The 13,278-nt window shown below is 31.0% G+C and overlaps 2 protein-coding genes across 2 annotated transcripts; one reads left to right on the forward strand and one right to left on the reverse strand.

Moving 5' to 3' along the window:
• The first annotated feature begins 5,107 nt into the window (after window positions 1-5,107).
• LOC133302414 (uncharacterized) lies at window positions 5,108-8,483 on the forward strand. The gene is made up of 3 exons (XM_061502181.1): window positions 5,108-5,421; window positions 6,109-6,297; window positions 7,327-8,483. Exons 1-3 carry the CDS (start codon window positions 5,245-5,247, stop codon window positions 7,798-7,800), a joined length of 840 nt encoding a protein of 279 aa, XP_061358165.1. The 5' UTR covers window positions 5,108-5,244; the 3' UTR covers window positions 7,801-8,483.
• Window positions 8,484-10,611: 2,128 nt separating this feature from the next.
• LOC133302415 (uncharacterized) lies at window positions 10,612-11,169 on the reverse strand. Its single transcript, XM_061502182.1, has one exon. The coding sequence runs from the start codon at window positions 11,167-11,169 to the stop codon at window positions 10,612-10,614; it is 558 nt and encodes a 185-aa protein (XP_061358166.1).
• Window positions 11,170-13,278: the final 2,109 nt, after the last annotated feature.

A 13,278-nucleotide genomic window follows, 5' to 3' on the forward strand; every position in this document is an offset into this window, starting at 1 on the left:
GCGTACCGATGAAGTATCCCAGAAAATTATAATAAGTGCATGAATATTCCTAGAGTATTATTTAGGACTAGTAAAACAAGTTTCAGGTCAAAATAGTGAGAACTGGTGCCAGAACTGATACTGACTATGGAAAAGCACGTACCAGGAAGGTGCTGCGAAAATAAAATAAATATATGATAAATCCTAGAAAAATGAGTAGGTTCAAAATCCTAAGTTTGAGATTTAAATTCTAGGCGTAGTTATTAGTGCTATTACTGTGTGGTTAAACTTAAGTCGGCTATATTTAGCCACTTGCACAATAACCTAGGTCAGATTTTGATGTGCCTACGTAGAGGTTTCTGATGCATTTGACTGCCACCCTCTCCTTCACCCTCCCTTAGCCTTCTTCTCCATAGAAAACCTTCAAGAGATTACCTTTACTATTGATTTCTTCATAAAGGCTTCATATTTGAGTGTGCTTAAGCCTTGAGAGGTTGAAAGGTGCTCCATTTATGAGTGTAGCTTCTGAGTATGAGAGGTTGTGGGGGTTGAGTTGGTAGTTCTCTTGGAGGAAGCCACCTACTTGTCTTTGGAGGCTTCAGGGAGCCATTTTGATGGTTAAAGGTCCTAGCTTGTAGTGCATTTCGTATTTGGGAAGTGGCAGAACTTTGGTGCTATGTTAAGGACCCTTATGGTGTCTTATTTTCGGATTTTCTGAGCTTAGAGGTATACCATGATCACCTCTTTGTATTTTGATGATTTTAAGCTTGTTTAATCGGTTAAAAAGTAAAACTTTGATCAATTGAATAAAGGAATGTGTTTATGAGTCCTAAGCATGTTAATAAACATCTGTTTAAGGAGTTCTTGGACTCCAGATCGAGTTTGGATCATTGGAGGCCAATTATAACTTTAAAACTCAGTTTTCTGCATTCTTTCGAAGAAGTATTCGAATACTTTTCGGGCAGTATTCGAATACTTCCTGAAAAAATGCACTAAACAAATACTTCGCGAGACAGCAGCGACCTAGTTTAGTAAAATTATGATATCTCGAGCTACAGAGCTCTAAATTGAGTGAGGTTTGGACCTATGTGAATCTAACACATAGGGATACAACCATGTAAATTTTCAGATCCATTGGATAAGAGGATTTCTCTCAGTTTATGTTTGAAGTCGAAACCCTATTGCTGGAAATTCAGTTTGTTGTAGGAACTTTGCAAAAATCATAACCGGAGTTATACAACTCCGATTGAGACATAAAAAATGTCGTCAGAAATCTTGAGATGTCTAGTTTAACATATTAAAATCTTAGAGTATTTGGTAAAGAGTTGCAGCTGTAGTTTTAAACGGGTAGTCGAATACTCCTTGCAGGAGTATGGGAATACTTTTCTAGGAAGAAAAGTATTCGGATACCTTTGAAGAAGTATTCGAATACTGAAAAGTATTCGAATACAGTGAGGTTTGGGATTCGGATAATGTGGTATTCGAATACTGGGGGAGAAGTATTCGGATACTTGGTAGTATTCGAATACTTAAATGAAAGTAATCGAATACTTTCTAGAGAGCTGGAGTATTCGAATACTACTCGTGGAGTATTCGAATACCTCTGCAGAAACAACATGAAATGAGTTAAAATGAGTATGAAAACCTTAATCACTTAGTGTAATCTTGAGTAATGATTATTGATGATTAAGTATTGTATTAACAGATTGTTATTGTGCTGTTTGTGGGCTTTGAACTTGTGTGGACTCTTGGTATGGATAACTAGCTTGCAAGGTAAGCTTTCGTGTCATCGGTTTAGCCATTGTTGGTTCCACCATACCCCATGGGGAATGGTTTGTATGCATGATGTTTTTTCATGCTTTGATGATTGGAATGCTTTTGAACGGTTATGTGTAAGGGCCTTATAATATGCATGTGTTATTCCACTTTGACGGTAAGCCTAATTATGTAGCGTCATACAAGATGGTGAGACTGGGGTGGATTCAAGTAGCGTCTTGCACTATTTGTAGGAGATAGACGTATATCCTGCATTTCTCTGGCTAGTAGATTATATTGACATGCATGACATGGTTATCTGTGCATTACATTGACTATTGAACTTATATATATATTGTGTAAACTGCTCTAGAACTTATATTGCACATGTAAGTGAGCTTGGGGTGGAAGATCCTTGAGGACCCCTTGTCTTACTGAGATTTCTTTTTAGAGATCTCATCCCACGTTTGGGGCACCATTTCAGGTTCAGGTAATGCGGGGGTTTAGACCTCAAGCGGCAGGAGGCCGGAGCTTAGTTGAATTATATGCTGTTATGCTGATTATATTGGATGCTGGATTATATCTACTGTTATTTTGTTGATTAGCTATGATTATGTTGCTGCTGTTGAGACTTTGTTGGCTTTGTTGCCTTATTTGGTGAGCATGGGGATTGCCCATACCGCATTGATTTGACTATGTCTTGTTTTAGATTCGAGTTTTAATAATGTATCAGGATTATGTCCGGACTACGTGTTGTAGTTCCGTGATTTTAGATACTCACTGTTATTAATATATTGAGGTATTTCAGTTAGATGTCTTCTGCAATTTACATATAGGCGATGTTTTTATGAAAATGATTAAGTAATCAACTTGGCTAAGTATAATGACGTCATAATTGAATGTCGAAAAAGATATTTTGCATTTTAATTAAGCGTGGCTTAATACGATGACATGTTAACAAATCAGATATATACGGGGTGTTACACTCTCTCCTCAGTCACTTTTCAGAACCTGTCTTAATGTTATATATATGGTTTTTTGACGCTTTTGCCCCTTATTAATTAATTAATAACCATTTTGCCCCTTACTCAGAACTATCTACCAATCTGCCCCTCTTTAATCGATTAATTTGAAGATTTAATCGATTAAATGGTCAAAACTGGAAAAAATGGTTGACTTGAAGATTTAATCGATTAAATCTTCAAGTTAATCGATTAAATCTCCCTCTTAATTTATTTAATCGATTAAAACTTGTATTTAATAGGAGCTGATTGCGTTTTGTATTTAATAAGAGGTGATTGTATTTTGTATTTAATAATAGGAGGTGATTGTGTTTTGTATTTAATTATAGGAGTTGATTGTGTTTTGTATTTAATAAGAGTTGATTGCGTTTTATTAAGAGTTGCCATTTTACGAGTTGGTATCAATGCTTTCACGCTCATTTGAGATATTTAATCGATTACATATAAATTTTAATCGATTAAATAAATTAAGAGAGAGATTTAATCGATTAAATTGAAGATTTAATCGATTAAATCTTCAAGTCAACCATTTTTGTTTTCAGTTTTGACTATTTAATCGATTAAATATTCAATTTAATCGATTAAAGAGAGACAAATTGGTAGATAGTTTTAAATAAGGGACAAAATGGTTATTAATTAATTAATAAGGGGCAAAAGGGTCAAATAGCTATATATATAGTTATAAAGGGTAGCTGCAGATACCTTATCTAAAGTGGCTGTAGAAATGTTTACACACACACACACACACATATATATATATACGAGAAAAATATTACTTAAGTTACTTGAAATATATTTATCTCCGATCATTCCAAAATTACGCCGTTTTGTTTATTTATTTCCTTATTGATTCATTTTCATTTTCATTTGATCCATATATTCACCTTTGAATGGTTATGATTTTCATTTTCTCTCTTTTTCTTTATCATCATTAATTCAACTTGACAAATGATAAGCTCTCTCTCTCTCTATATATATATATATATATATATATTTCTCAAGTTGCTTAAGATAATTTTATCTTCAGCTTCTAAATCATAATCGTACAAAGATGGATCAACGGTGATAAAGGAAGAGAGAGAAAAATGGAATCGTAATCATTCAAAGGTGAATCAATTAATGTAAGGAAATAAATAAATAAAACGACGTAGTTTTGGGACAGCCAGAGATAAACTTATCTCAAACAGCTTGAGAAATATTTTCCCCTATATATATATTTGTATAAAATGTCTGCTTTTATTTTTGTTTTATGAGTGTGGTTAGATTTGGGCCTAAAATAATGCATCACTGTAGTTAACAAGCCCAAAAAATCTACCCCAAGGTTCAAAACATTAGCACATGGGCCGATTCAAAAGTGTAAACCCCCAAATTGGCTGACGAACTAAACCCAAATGGTAAATTTTATTAACTTCATTTAAACGTACTGTATTCAATGGGAAAAATATTTTTATTGTTACGGACGGAGATAGATTTATTTCCAACCACCTCAAAGGCTCAAACAATGTTGTGTTGATGTTTGAAAAAATATATAAAGGATAATTTAAAAATCTCATTTTAAACAAAAAAAAAATATTATCCATTGTTTTATTGATTATTCAACTAGTTCAATTCAAGTCAAGTAAAATTACATAAATAATAAAGCTACTCTTACTGAATTTTACCATAATTATATTCTCAGTTACTCGAAATAAAGATAATTGGTTAATGTAGAACAAATCCATCCACATGTTTGATTTTTTTTTTTGGGTTCTTTTTCTGCAGTTATTGTAGATAAATTATTTACAGTAAGTCCAATACAACGTCATTTTGAAACGAAAATCGTAGTGTTTTTGTAATTTTAATTTATTTTAGGGTTATAATAGTTTTTATATTTATAATTTTTTAAGATTTCAATACCAAAACGTTGTCGTTTTGAAAATAACTGCAGAAATATTTTTTCCTTTTTTTTTTACCAAAACTCTAAAGTAACATCATTTTATAGATTATCGGAAAAAGTACTAAATCCGTTTTTTAAATAAGAATTTTATTAATCTCATGTTAAAGGAGATAAGTTATCTCATGTCATATAAACAAACTTCTGGGCTCCACATCCTGAAAAATAAAAAGAAAAGAAAAGAAAAGAAATAGATGACACAACTATCGAAGGGTGTGTAGGAAATAAATTTATTAATATGAGAATAATTTTTCCCTTTAAATAATAGTACTTATAAAAAAAATAAAGAGATAATAATAATGTGAATTATTAATTTTTTGTTTATTTACTTAAAAAAACAAAAATTGAAAGACAAGAAATGAAAGCGCGTTGTTTCTTCGTTCTATTACTCTTTCTCTCTATGTGAGCTGACATTGAGCTGAAGTAGAAATTTTAAATTTTAAATTTTAAATTTTTTTTCGTTGTATATTATATATAGTATAGCATAGTATAGTATAGAGAGAGATTGAATGATGATTTGAAATATTATTGGAAGTTTATGATCTTAGAATTTGGATGGAAATGGCGTCGAACAAGATCGAACGCGCTCACCAGATGTACCGCGACGGACGCTACGGCGAAGCGTTAGGGTTCTACACGGAGGCGATCGCCATGGCCAAGACGAAGCCCCAGAAGATCGCTTTGCATAGCAATCGTGCTGCTTGTTTTCTCAAGCTTCACGATTTCAAGAAGGTTCCCTCTCTCTCTCTCTCTCTCTCTTTTAATTTTAGTTTTTAAGACGTAGAAATATTAGTTTTTTTTTTTATTAAATGAAAGAATTTATATATTTTTATAAAATTTAGTGTAATTTTAGAAGCCCTGTTCCAAGAGGGAGGAGCTGTTTGATTAGTTAAGGTGTGTTGAAAAAGAATTCTTATTGTATAATTATTTCTAGCAAAGTATAGAGTTTTGGTGATTTTGTTTGTATTGATTTGGATTGGCTGTTGAACTTGTGCTTGCAATTATGTGCAAATTATGGTTTGTGAATGGAAAATTGCTTAGTTGAATGTGTTGTGTATATTTCTTTCTCTTCAATCTCTGTCGAAGGATCTACTAATTTGTAATTGTAATGTGTCGAATGCTAACAAATATTGGGTGGTTTTTTATGTTGAATTAACTGTCTTATGATTTTATAATCTCATCCCAGGAAATAATAGCCTCTTTGCAAAAATATAGGGATAAGCCTGCATATTTGGATTTTTCTTACCCTTATACTTGCAAATGTGGGTTTCATTGGGAGTTGTTTGTTTTTGTTTATTCTTTAGTTGCACTTGTGTTATAAGTTTTGTAGCACATTGATGGGGATTTTAACTTTCTGAAATGATACCATTGCTTGTCCTTGCACTTGTGTCATTTTTTTTTCCCTCACTACCGTTTCAGGCAGCAGAAGAGTGTACCTCAGTGCTTGAGCTTGATTACAATCACAGTGGAGCATTGATGCTGCGGGCTCAAACACTAGTCACCCTGAAAGAGTACCATTCAGCACTTTTTGATGTCAACAGACTCTTAGAGTTGAATCCATCCTCAGAGGTCTATCAAGAACTTCAAGCTCGCTTGAGGACACAATTGGTAGGGTGTTTATCCTTTCTGTCTTATGTTTTCATTGCTGTTGCATGCATTGCACAGATGAGAGATTATTTAGTATGGCTTGGGCTTATGGTTCTAACCAAGGTTGTTGAATTGCAATACCTATTCTGAATCATAAGATTCAGAAATATGATAAAAAAGTGATTTTAAAATATATAATATCATATAAGTTATTTGTACGTAATTTGAATTTTTTATTTTCCAAGTTGTTCTCTGTTTTCCTGAACGTTTGAAACAGAAAGTCTCTATTTTAGTGTTTTCTTGCGCAAGTCTCTATTCCTGAACGTCCTGAAGTTTGAATGTTCTAAGTTGCTCGCTTGCACAAGTCTCTATTTTAGTGTTCTGTTTTCTTAACTTATTAATTTGTGTTAATTTGAATGACTTTCCAGATTCATAATAATTTGAATTTGAACTCTCTATTCCCTAATCTTACATGACTTGTAATTTTCGTATTAATTTGAATTTAGAATCGCTTTTGAATCATATTGGAATGGATTCTCTGTAGTCGTTTCAACTTCCAAATATGGAATCACAAATTTTGGATTGAACTTCGAATCGCAAACTTCAATACAATCCTAAATTGCATGATTTAGCAGTTCATGTTACGATATGTGGTCAGTTTCAATAATGTTATTGTTTAACCTTCGTATTGAATTGTATCACACTATACGCATCGTGTATTGTTAGGTACTAACAACTATGGTTCTGATTGAATAATAATAATAATTCTTGTTGTTGTTGCGGTCCTTAGAATTTGTATGGTTTTTATATTTTTTAATTGGGTATTTTCTTTTATTTTTCCCTGCCCTTTCTTTCTCGTCGTGCTAGTAGTGGGGACACTCATTTAGTGCATGTGCAAGCTAAAGGGAAAAGGGAGAAAAAAAATGGGTTACACTGAGTCACTGACCTATTAACTTGGCCTAGAATTTTCTTTTTGTAAATAAAATACTTTATCTGCTGGTAGTAAGAAATGGTTTTTTATTTTTTATTTTTTTTCTTGCTCAAGGAAAGTCTCTTGCTCCAATACCAGAGTCAGAAGAGGAGTTCGAAGAACAGGAAGAGGAGAAGGCTGAGGTGATACTAAAAGTAGAGAATAAGAAGGAAGAAATGGGAGGGAAATATGCGGCAACTTCTAATACTAGGACACATCAAAAGGATGAACTTGGCAAAGGTATTATTAGTGCTGAATGTGCTCCCCAGGAAACAGACTCCAAGTTTTCATCCAAACAAGGAAGAGACCATAACTATGAGCATAAAAAGTCAACAGCAGAGGCACTAGTTCCCAAAGCGCCAAACAGGGAATCGACCGAGCAACCTTCCAAAGCATGGCAAACTATTCCAAAACCAAAAGGACATTCATCTCTAGACTATGCACGCTGGGATAGTGTTGAAGATGATTCTAGTGAAGATGACGACAACGATGAAGATGAAGACTGCCAGTACCGATTTCGTGTAAGAACAGTCGGTGTACGTCCTGTTAAGTGAGAAGATTCTAATATGCTATACCTAAAAATAGCTGTTTTGATCCCATAGTGAACATAGAAGTGACCTCTGTTGGGCAAGAATGGACTGGTTGGAATAGGTCAATCATGCTATCTGTCTTGAAGATCTATGAATTCTAGAGATGTACAATATTTTACCAGTTGATTTGTAGTCACTGGTCATGAGCTATTTGAACTCTGAATTTTACCTGGACTCCCTCTGTTTGGGGCTTCTAACTTCTTGATGTCCAGGTCGTTTGCACCTTTTGTGATGGTAAGTTTTAAGAGTTCATGTTTCCATATTGGACTAGAAGTACAGGGAGAGTTCTTCAGCTGCTGAGGCCCATCCAGGATGACCAATACCATTGCAGCAGGGGCGAGGTGATCATTTTTCTGGTGATATGATACTGTTTCCACAGCTATAACTAATATCGGAATTTCCTGATGCTTAATTATTGCAGAAAAATAAGTATAAGGTTGCAGCTGTGAGTACCCTTTTTGTAATTCTTTCTCTCATGCAAAAGCAAAATCTAGTCATTCAAGTGGGGCATGAACTTGTGATTTATCCTCTGCTTTTTGTATTTTTTCTGTAATATGATTTATTATAAGGGCATATATAGTTTTGTGTTGATGTATTTCTTTTTAAACACTAAATACCGTACAAATTTCATACCCTTTATTTATTTCTCTGTTTTCAGAATGCAGTTCGATTTTCTGTTTAGGTGAGTTGGAGTTTGGATTTTCTGCTTGTACCCCCAATTAGGAATGGAAGTGAGAGGTAAGCCAAATTAGGCCTAGTTCAAGCTTGATTCGCCTAGAAAAAGCTTGACTCCGACTTGACTTATTAAGATTTAAGAGAATAAGGGTCTGTTTGATTAGGGTTTTAGAAAACAGTTTTTTTGGTTTTTGCATTTTTTGTTTTGAGAATTACAAAAATACGGAGAACACTCTAATTTTATTAATGGCAATAGTGTAAATACAAACATGTTATTATAAATCATTTACGATTTCAATTTTTTTCCCCAACTCTAACTTTCCTCTCAATCTCTCTGTCTCTCTCCTGTTATCATTATCCACTTCAATCAATATTCACGAAGAAAGAAGGAAAATAATTCCTTGTTCGTTTGAAACTACTTTTTGCAATATATCTAAGTTTTCAGTTATATCTAAACAATCAGCACTGTTAAAAGAAAAACATTCTTCTCTGAAGAAAGTTGCTTAAACACTTGACGCCTGACGGACATGGTTTTCATGGATCAAAAATTTTGGTTGAGCAGATTTCGAAGAGATTCACCAATAATTGGATCCCAGTTTTTGGGTATTTTAAGTGGGCAAAATTACAAAATGAAAAAAAATAATCAAACGAGTTTTCTGTTTTCTAACTTTGAAAATATGTTTTCAAAACAAAATTATCAAGCAATTTTCTTTTTGTTTTTTAAGTTTTAATACTCTTTTAAAAATAATTTTATCAAGCGGATTTGTTTCCTTCTTTTGTTCAGAAAAACAATTCTTTTAAACAATTCTATAAAATTGTTTTAAGAACAAAAAAAACTAAAACACAATCAAACAGACGCTAAGTCTACATTTTACTCGTGCTAGGCTTATTCTCATGAGTTGCTTGAGCTGCAAGAGCTGATTCGCATCTTTTACTTAACAATTTTTTATTTAGTTTTTATTATTTTAATTAAAAGAAGTATTAATAATATAAAAAGTGAAATATATATATATATATATATATATATATATATATTAAAAGAATATGAATTTTAATTAATTATTGATGAAATTTATTCGTAAGGGACTAAATTTATAAAATATATCTTTTAGGAATTCAAATAAAGTTTTACTCTACGGTTTTTTAAAACTAAAAATGAATATTTGTCTAGGAGCTTGTATAAATTATCTGTTATAAAAAATGATATTCTTTTGAAGGAAATTATTGTTATCATTATTATTAAAAATATTTTTATTATTAGCCAAATGAATATTTTTTTTGTTAACTTTTATTATTAAAAATATTTTGTTGTTTAAGTGTTCAATATACTTCCTTAGTGCTTGATAAATGTCCCAAAGGATTGCTTTAAGGAAAAAATTCGACATAATATATATTTTTTATTTATTTTGAATAAAAAATAGGTCATTTTTCTCTTCAATAGTCAACATGCATTTAATGCTATTATTAATTGCTGCTTTATTATTGATTTTTGTATAATTTCATTTGTTCAAGATTTGTATAACTTTATTCCTTTACTAACTGTCGTCTTGTTTTAATATTGATTTATTTAAATTCTAAACTTATTTAAGGGTACCGAGTTCTGTAAGCTGACTAACTGAACACAACTCTGGGCACAAACCATTCGACGTTATTGGAATTTTGAAAAGCAACGCTTCATGTGAAACGATCTCAATTTTTCATGAACAACTCATTTTTTATTTTTATTCTCCATCCTAATGCATACTCTTGTCACCATTAATTCGTGGTGAAGTGACTAAGACTTAAAAATTTTACTTCTCATCTCAGTTGTTGATTGACAAAAATCAACGGTTGTCACTTGTAATTTATTTAATAATTAATTAATTAATATGACTTCTTAAAATATAACCATTAGATTAGCAAAAATCAACCGTTAAAATGAAGAATAACACTTATAAATTTTACTCCGGAGTGAAAATATCTCCCACGTGTGTGTGTATATATATATATATATATATATATATATATATATATATATTGTTAGTCTAAAACACAACGTTGACTAAAGATGCCAACTAAGAAATGCATAACAAAGCAATTTATTAGGCATCAGCCTCGTACCTAAAGCTTTTCAATTATTCTACAAGCAGCCTCAGAGAGCTCCTCATACATATTCATATCATAAAAAATCTCACTTGGCACTTTATTTTGGTAGCTTTTGAAATATTCGTGGCAAGTAGTATCAATTTTTAGAGCTTTCACAACAAAAGACTCGGCATTGTCATATTTGTGATTCTGCAAGGCTTGCTTGGCTGAAATCAACATTTTCTTTGCAATGAATTTCCCATAAGCATCAACACATCTTTGACAAAGGAACTTCATATTTGGATCAGAAATTGTAGAAGCCAATTGTGTTATGTTGAGTGCCAAGGTCTTTGCCTTGTCATTAATGCAGCCAACAATGATTATGGCTATACCAACACTGTTAGATTTCTCAGCATCTTTAGAAGACTGCACACACCTCATACAAGTTTCAGGTGACTCAGAGTTGTGACATAAATTTTGAATCAATTTGAAATCTGCCACAGCAAGATTTTTGGTTTTGTGAATGAATGGTGTTGACAAAATGAGAAGCAGAAGAAGAACAATTGCTCTAGGCATGTTTGAAAACAAAGCCATAACTAGTCTATGCTTGTGAATTCAAGGTACTTGTTGCAAATATAACATGTAATGGGCTTTTATTCATGATGTTAAAGTAGATACGGTTAATGTTTCCTAGAGTAAAGGGATGATGGGGTTTCTTTTTGTTACCGAAAAACAAAATTACGGGGTTTCTTTTTACATTTACATATTTTTCCAATAATGGAAAATAATCTCCAACGTTGAATATATGTCAAAGAAGAATATTAATTGCTAAATTTTTTTATTTATTAGTAAAGTTCTTTAAAAAAAATTATTAATTCAGACACTTTACCAATAACAAAAAATCCATATCATTGAATGTATCTTAAACAATAATAAAATATTAACTTATTAATTTATTGGTAATTTTTTTAAAAAAATGTAATTTAACCATTAGTCAACGAAAGAGCATGAGCATCTGATATAAAATTAAATATAATCTACACATTAAATGCAGGAATTTAAACCGAAAGCAATAATAAATATTTGACATTAAGGCATGCTTGAAGAGTGTTGTGAAATGCAAAAAAAATTCTCTTTAACTAGTCCCATCATGACGTGGATGTTTCTCGGTCAAACAGGATTGCCTCTCGTGGAAGATATTTATAGTTTAAGTAAGAAAAAAAATAAAAGAGGAAAGTTCGAAAAACCCCATATGATTTTGCAGTGAATCACTTACACCCTTATTTTTTTTTAATCATTTACTCCCTATTATTTTTTCTATCAAAATTCATCCTTAATATTATTAGAAATTAAACTAATCTATCTATTTTACTCTTCTTAGAAAAAAAACTAAATTGAGGATAAAAAATAAAAAATAATACTACATATGTCAGAAACTTACAATACTTATAGAAAATACTAAAAAATAAAATAGAAAAAAATGTCTAAAAAAATATGAAAGTAGAATTAGGGAAAAAGAAGAAGAAGACAAAATAAGACTAAATATGTTAAAATTTTTACAATATTAATAGAAAAGACTAAAAGTAAAATAATAATAATTGAAAATAGCATAAAAAATAGATTGAAGACAAAAGAAAATAGAAGAAAAAATAAGACTGAAAGTGTTGAATATTTATAACACTGAGTTCTTTTTCTTTTATTATTTTTAATTGAAAAAATAAAATTAGAAGAAAAAAGACCAAACATTTCTCTCTTTTTTGGATAAACCACAGGTATCCTACACGGGAGGCGATTTCAGAATTAAGGCTTTAAACTTTTTACAAAGATGGTATTTGGGAGGATAAGATCAAACATTTCTAAATCAAAAAGAGGAAAATAGAGAGGAAAAGAAAGGAAAAAAATAAGTGAATTTTTTTTTCTTCTATTTATTTTATTTCATTTTTATCTTCAGTTTATTTTCTTCTTTTTTATTTTAGTTAATTTTTACTTTTTTTTACTTTTAGTCTTTTTTATCACTGCTATAAGTTTTCAACATATTTGATATTATTTTTTCTTCTATCATTTGTCCTTAATTTATTTATTTTTCTTTTTGATTTAAACATATTTGATATTTTTTACTACTATCATTATTATTTTGTTTTAGTTTTAGTCTTTTTTGTGAGTGTTGTAAGCTTCTAACTTTTTTTGTCTTATTTTTCCTTGTTTTGTCATCAGTATATTCTTTTGCTCTAAGAAGGGAAAAATAAGTATACTAGTTAAATTTCTAATAATTTACAAAAAAAAAAAAAAAAAATTTCTAATAGTGTTAAAGATGTGTTTGGATGAAAAAAATCGTAATGGATAAGTGATTAAACGAAAGCATAGGAATGCAACCGATATAAAGCAAAATCATAATGAGTTTTTTAAACTTTTCCAAATAATAAAAAATAGTTGATGACTTAAAACAAAACTTAATTATCATGCTCTAATTTATGGGGGAAATTTATTTTATACCCATATAAATAATGGATTTAATGTTTCTGCTTTTATTGCAGAAAAAATTTCTATGCCTTTCTAAAAGTGAGTGGGTCTCATTGAAAGGAGAAGAGAGAAAAATTAGTGGGACTCACTAACTTTTATGTGAGAGTGGCAGAGAACATTTTTCTACAACAAAAGTAGAAACATTTTTTCCATAAATTATATTTCAATTTCGGTAATTAATTT

This window comes from Gastrolobium bilobum, unplaced genomic scaffold (genome assembly GCF_033153095.1).
Source record: "Gastrolobium bilobum isolate Gb01-03AN ecotype WA unplaced genomic scaffold, APGP_CSIRO_Gbil_v1 utg9903, whole genome shotgun sequence".
NCBI classification, from domain to species: Eukaryota; Viridiplantae; Streptophyta; class Magnoliopsida; order Fabales; family Fabaceae; genus Gastrolobium; species Gastrolobium bilobum.